Raw genomic sequence first — 6,947 nt, 5'->3', positions numbered from 1 at the left:
AAATGTCCTCCTGCCATTTGGAGAAGCGCAGCTCTTCTTTCTAATGAGAATACCGCACTTGGAACCTGGCCTGTCTCCCCGCTGACGTGCCAGCCCATTTCTTATGCAGAAACCAACCAGGCTTATTCCTGGGATGGCTCTAGTCCCCACTCACAACACGATAATAGGCTTAGCATGTTAACACAGCTTGCAAAGGGAGGGGGTTGTGCAGCACTTCTGTTTTTAAATAAAGGGGAAGGTGAATGCTTAAATTCTGTCCTCCAGCACGGGTGACCACAAGACTCGGGCCCAGCCTGAGGCCAAGCTTCCCAAAGGAAAGGCGGTTCCAGAAATTTCGCTGACATTCTCACCTCGAACTTCTGCCTGAGCTCCACGTTGCCTTCTTCATCCCCTTCTGGAATGGGCACATTGTAGTACTCACCTTCCTCTTGGTTAAGCAGCTTGTACCTTGGGGGGACACGGAGGGGGAGGGGAGTTAGGAAAGCTGGGATTGTACCACCGATACAGCAACTCACTCCTTCAACCTCTGGACGGGCTGTTTCTGAAATGGGTCCGGTGGGGACACTATAGCCAGATAATCTCACAGTCAATGGTCATTTTGGATGGATGCCGGCTTGTCTGCAGAATCACCAAGGGCTCTAACGTTTTCAAGACTATTAACCTTTGGTTGACACGTACATATTCAACCTTGGGCATCCTTACCATCCACTGGCCGGCATCTTCATCAGCTCTGAGACTCCAAAGGAAAGGGAGCCCATGAAGTCATTCCTTGTTGTTCGATCCCAGTCCCAGATTTCTACGGACAGTCGTCGGTCTTTATCCGAAGGTTTTAATTTGCTACAAAAGAGAGAGAGCGTGCGGGCGCACACACACAGACACACAGACACACACACACACATGGTTATGTAGACCATGGTTTCCTGAGAGCCAAACCCCAAGGTCATGATAGCAATCTGAGATTAAAAAAACCAACAGTATATTCAATTTACTTCCTGGGGCTCCCCACTGCCAACAGAGTACCAGCCCCCAGGAGCCAAAGCTCTAGACTAGCGGTTGGCAAACCAACACCCACAGGCCAAATCTGGCCCGCCGCTTGTTTTTATAAATAAAGTTTCACGGGAACACAGCCATGGGATTTTGTTTACATATGGTCTATGACTGCTTTGATTCCAGAATGGCAGAGTTGTGTGGCTGCAACACAGACTGTATGACCCAGAAAGTCTAACGCATTTACTAACTGGCCCTCTTCTAAACTTGCCAATATCTGTTCTCTACAAAAGAACTATGTTTCTGGTCATCCAGAGAAACCACTTCCCGTGTTCTCGTCTGCAAGGAGAACCACTGGCTTGTGCTCAGCCACAGGTAGTGCCTTCTTACTCCGGGGGCGTTTCTGCCACTCCCTCCCCTCCCATGGCCTCCTTCCTGCTGTCTTTTCTACCCTTTCTACCTCTGAAATCCTGGCACTCCTTTAAACCCCATTTTAAATGTCACCTCCTCCAGGAAGTCCTCCCTGTTTAAAGGTGAGGATGATCTTCCCATTTTGGGGGCAACAGCATGTGACTCCTGTATTCCTTGTTTTACAAATTATTATTCACATTTTTACCTTCCTTCTCCTAGAACGCTCAAAAGAACTCAAGTCCACCAAGAAGTGGGACACGCTTTATACATTTTGACATCATCAACATAAATGCCATTTTTTGTACACAGTAGGTATTGATAATAATTTGGGGCCTGCACTGGATACTTGGTTACCATCCACCAAAACAGGTGACAATAGCAACATCTTAGCAGTGGTCTGAGGAAGTCTGAGGAACGAAGTGATGTTTAAAGACATTTATAACAGGCCTGCCTCATTCTCTCTCACGGGGAGGTGGGCAGGTTTGTGATGTGTGGGGAGGGAATTCGACTGGGAAGAGAAGACAAAACTTACAACGTAAAAGACTCATTCCACTGGGGGTTTAATGTGGAGCGGATAGTTTTGGTTTTCTGTTTGCTTTCATTCTTGGGATCAGGAATAAGTTTCAGCTTCACATAAGGGTCGGAAAGCCCATTTGGATCCATAGGAATTAGATTTTTTGCATCGCGTACTGTGAAGAGAAAAGGAAAGAAGATCAAATGTTATAAAAAGAGAACTGACCTGGGTTGCCCAGTGGCCCGTGTCAAGACCAAGCTGGACGACAGAGACGTCAAGATGGTGTTTAAAGGAAGAGGAGGTGAGGACCCAAAGCCTCTCATCTTTGATATGAGAAAAGCTGCCTGCTGTCATTGCTGCCCAGATAACAGGCCCCACATGGGCCCTGTGGTCAAGCCTTGAGACACAGCGTCAGCCTGGACACCTCAGATTAGAAATGCCAAAGCCTGGGTCCCTCCCCAAAGTTGCCACAACAGAATCTGGAAATAAGAACCCTGGATGCTGCTTGCAGCCCTTCTCCAGAATTGGTTGTGTGCCCGCCCCCCTGCCCCCCTACCCTCCCAGGAACCAGCCAGCCTAGTCCAAGGCACTGCATCCCTGGGGCTTCTGAAAGGATCCATCTCTTTTCTTTGAAAGGGCCAGTGACTTCCAGTCTGGCTGTACACTGGAGTCCCTCAGGAGGGGGTTTAAAAATCCCAGTGCTGGGATGCCTGGGTGGCTCAGTTGGTTAAGTGTCCACCTTTGGCTCAGGTCATGGTCCCAGGGTCCTGGGATTGAGTCCTGCATCAGGCTCCTCACTCAGTGGGGAGCCTGCTTCTCCCTCCCCCTGCTTGTGTGCGTGCTCTCTCTCTCTCTCGGACAAATAAATAAATAAAATCTTTTTTTTTAAACATTTTTTTTAAAGATTTTATTTATTTATTTGACAGAGAGAGATCACAAGTAGGCAGAGAGGCAGGCAGAGAGAGAGAGAGGAGGAAGCAGGCTCCCTGCTGAGCAGAGAGCCCGATGCAGGACTCGATCCCAGGACCCTGAGATGATGACCTGAGCCGAAGGCACTGGCTTAACACACTGAGCCACCCAGGCGCCCCAATAAATAAAATCTTAAAAAAAAAAAATCCTAGTGCTCATGGAGCACCTGGGTGGTGCAGTCTGTTGGGTGTCCCACTCTTGGTTTCGCCTCAGGTCATGAACTCAAAGTCGTGAGATGGAACTCTGCATGGGGAAATCCGCTCTCAGCGGGGAGCCTGCTTGTGACTCTTTCCCTTGGCCCCTCCCCCTGCTCTCCCTCTCTCAAATGAATCAATAAATCTACAAAGAAAATGTGCAGGACCCACAACAGAATGAGAACCTCTGAGGGGCGTGGTCCACATCCTAAAGAGCTCCCCAGGCGACCCCATGTGCCGCAGGAGCAAGAGCCATCAGCACGTACAGCTGTAACACAGAGTATATCCCACCGCTGCGCTTGACCCTGTTCTACAACGTGCACACGTGTCCCCAGACCAGCGGCACCCGGGACATCTGCTTTGCACTCATCAACATGGGGAATCACAGGCCCCACCCCAAAATTACAAACTCAGAATTCTCACTTTAACCAGACCCCCAGATGATTCCAACGCACACCCTCAACCGAGACGCACTCAGATAGGAATCCAAAATGAGGAGGAGAAAGGGCTGCTTCAACCACAGAGGGAGGCGTGCTCAGAGATGCAGCCAACAGGGGCTTGTTGTCTCTGCGGGAGGGGGTGACATGACTGCGCGGAAATGAGATAGGTCATTCTCTGCCACCAGGAGAAGAGGGGACAAAAGCCTGAGCCTGCCCACCCCAAATATCTTCCTCACCATCTTCCGAGGGCATCTCCCCCAACATGGCTGACGCTTCCCATCATCTGGGTCCCTAATTAGCCAGACGCCATGAGCACCCATCTAAGGGTTCTCCCAGTATAGCCGCTGGACCAGCAGCATCGGCCCCACACTGACTGAGTCCGAACTCTAAGGGCAGCTGCCGTGGTCTGTGTTGCCAAGCCTGACTCTGATGCATGGGGGAGTTGGGGAAACACTCCTCAAGCCTATCAGTAGAGATCATCCGTTTAAGGTGATTGTGAAATGACGTCCTTAGGAGGTGCTGAGGAGGGGATGGAAGGACGTGAAAGATACTGGGTCCCTGGACGTTGTCCTAAGAGAAGTCACAGACCAGCATTACCCGTTACATCCTGGGGACACATGGAGTCTGCACACCTGCTGGCGAATGGCCTTATGCCTTCCTTGTCTAGAAGCCTTAGCGCAGGCGGGTGACAGGACCATATCCAAATGGTCTGAGTGGGGACTGGGCTGGCTTACATCAACTAGCCATGGAGAAGCCACGGCTCTGTTCCTCATAGTCACTTACGCTTTCCAAGGACTTTTTCCCTGCATAATATCTAATCTCATCCAACTGGGAGAGGGTAGAACACAAGCAAGCATGCATGGGCTTTGCAGGTCAGCACACCTGCTTTCAAATCCTGCCCCCCTCACGCACTCCCAAGCAATGGGAAACGGAAGTTCCCGAGCCTCTGTTTCTTCCCTTAGAAAAGGGAAGAGGGGCTCATTCCCGGTGATACAGGATCACTGGGGGAAGCCAATGAAATCATTGTGCAGAACGTGCTTTAGACAGTGAGTGGAATGGGAAATGGAGAGGGAAAAGAACGCCACGACGTGAGTGCTTACTCTGCAGAGTCCCCCACTGCCTACAGTGTCAGAATCTTCGGAGGGAGTAGGAGGTCTCCCGGGGACCCGGCTGCCTGAGAATTCCCTCAAGCTCACGAAGAAGGTTTTCCAGTACAGTGCAGAAGATCCAGTCTCCTAAAACAGCAACCCAAGTACCGCAAAAGATGAAAAGTTTGAGCATAAAAATAGAGGGCTCCCATGAGGAATGGGAAGGAGCCAAAGGTCTCTTTCCAATTAAGCCCTGGAATGAGAATCAGATCCTTCGTCAAAGGCAGCAGCAAAAGCCTGAAATGTCTACCATGGAGGCTACAGCCAGATAAGCTAATGGGGAAGCAGAAAGGTCCGCCAAGAGTGTTGCCAGTTACAGCACGATTATGGGTGCTGGCTTTTTCATCTTCAATTTCTGGTCCTGACAGCCAGCACACACAACATCATTTAAGGCTGATCTCTTCTGAATGGTGATGAGTTACAGTCTTGATGGGATTTAAAGCTGTGGGCTTCCTTCGGAGCGATAATGATTGAAGTGGAAAATAAAGAGAGTTATCAATTCCAAATGTCATTGAAGTAGACAGTGGGTCCAAATTTCAATTTCCCACTGCAGCTGAGAACAGCCTGCCTGATGAGGACGGACTCATCACATGCCAGGGCGCGGCGGACTTGGGGGCCCCCATCAGCTCAGACTGTGGGCTCTGGGGCCAGGCTGCCTGTGCCTGAATTCCGGCTCTGTCGCTCCGCAATGCCAAAACCCTGGTGCAAGAACCATAACCGCCCGGTGCCTCGGTTTTTGCATCTGCGAAATGGTACCTCCCTGGGAGGATTGTGTAAGCTCATTCACGTAAAGTGAGAGGAAAGGGGTAGCACACCGAGAGCCCAGGAATGGTTATTCTCACTGTCGTTGCTACAAGCTGCTGGCCGAGAGCACAGCCATGCAGGCTGAGATGCTCAGAAACTGGACTGACAGCCTACAAGTCGGCAAGTGGATGCCGTGAAGACCAGCCCAACGTGGAAATTTTCTAACATGGTTGTAGCTGCGTGGGGCCGGCAGGGTCATTAACCTGAGCCGCAGTCCTGGAGGGCGTCGCTAACAGGGGGAGTGCGGGGAAGTTAGGGCAGAGAAAAGAAGAGCCAGACACGTGGGGTGGTAGATGGGAAGGGAGAGAGGTAGGGGAGGGGAGAGAATGCGGGGGGGTGCTGATGGCCACTGGGTCTACCAGGGCAGCTGTTCTCCAGCTCGGCTGCGCATGAGCAGCGGTCAAGGATGGAAGTCTGTACCCCACGGGGTCTGATGTCATCGGTCCAGGCAGAGGCCCAGGCACGAGCATCTTCGAAGCCTCTCAGGTGAGCAGTACAGGACCCGTGCCATCCCGTGCACCTGGGAGTGGTCCTTCCCCCTGCCTCACTGGCGTCTCTTAAGAACTCAGGACATCACTCACCTCCCACCCCCCACCCCCCACACAAAATTCACTCACTTTTTAACACTCAACATTTATGTGGGTTTTTAAAAAATTTCTTGGAGAGACAGAAAGGGCAGAGGGAGAGAGTCCCGAGCAGACCCTGCACCCAGTGTCAGCCTGATGTGGGGCTCGGTCCCACGACCCTGAGATCATGACCGGAGCCGAAATCTATCCGACGTTCAACTGACTGAGCTACCTGGGTGCCCCTGACACTCAACATTGAAAAAGGAAATGTGTCCCTCTGATAAATGGAAAACGAAGGTTGTCTGCACTAAGGAGAAAGGAATCATAAAAATAGAGACGATGAGCATCTAACAGGTCCTTCCTTCTAGCCGACACACTTGCCTGAGGCTGGCTCTTCACCACCACAAAGGGGAGACCAAAGCAGGCCGAGTGTTAAGGACATTCCGGCTCCCCGTGGAGTCCCTCTCTCCACCTTACAACCCATGAAGGAAAACTGGAAAGGGAGTATCTTTCCCACCATGTCACTTAATACTTTCTAACGTCAGCACAGGACCTGCAGGAAGCCTTGGAGCAGGAGTGGGGTATTTGCCTATCGGCTCCTGCCCTGTGCATGGGAAGCCTGGGCCGAGTCTGCAGACAAAGGAAGGTGACCACTGCACCGCAGGTCTGAGAACAGACCTGTGGGACCTGTCACGGGTCCCACAGCTCACTGTCTCCCATCTTCTGCGAGAGCCACACTGTTTGGACCCACAGACTTAAGACAGGAGAAACCTCGGCTACTGTGTAACCTCTTGAGGGTGGGACTCCTTTGGGGAAAAGCCCTATGGTGTCGGCTTGAGTTCGGAGAGGCTGGTGGTCTCTAAACACAGCGGCGACAGCGGGGGAGCACCACACAGCCCCTGCCCACACCGCTG

At 51.5% G+C, this 6,947-nt stretch overlaps 1 protein-coding gene across 1 annotated transcript in view; it reads right to left on the bottom strand.

The window, feature by feature from the left end:
• PRKCA (protein kinase C alpha) overlaps window positions 1–6,947 on the bottom strand; it is a 386,027-nt gene that overhangs the window by 81,136 nt on the left and 297,944 nt on the right. The window contains exons 6-8 of the mRNA XM_059379464.1: window positions 1,931–2,087; window positions 703–837; window positions 351–447 (exon numbers count right to left, since the gene is read on the bottom strand). Coding sequence (XP_059235447.1) covers window positions 351–447; window positions 703–837; window positions 1,931–2,087 — 389 coding nt within the window. The remainder of the gene's footprint in view (window positions 1–350; window positions 448–702; window positions 838–1,930; window positions 2,088–6,947) is intronic.

This window comes from Mustela nigripes, chromosome 16 (assembly GCF_022355385.1).
Source record: "Mustela nigripes isolate SB6536 chromosome 16, MUSNIG.SB6536, whole genome shotgun sequence".
Classification (NCBI taxonomy): Eukaryota; Metazoa; Chordata; class Mammalia; order Carnivora; family Mustelidae; genus Mustela; species Mustela nigripes.
The sequence above is the reverse complement of the archived record's forward strand: the minus strand, read 5'-3'. Positions and strand labels throughout refer to the sequence as shown.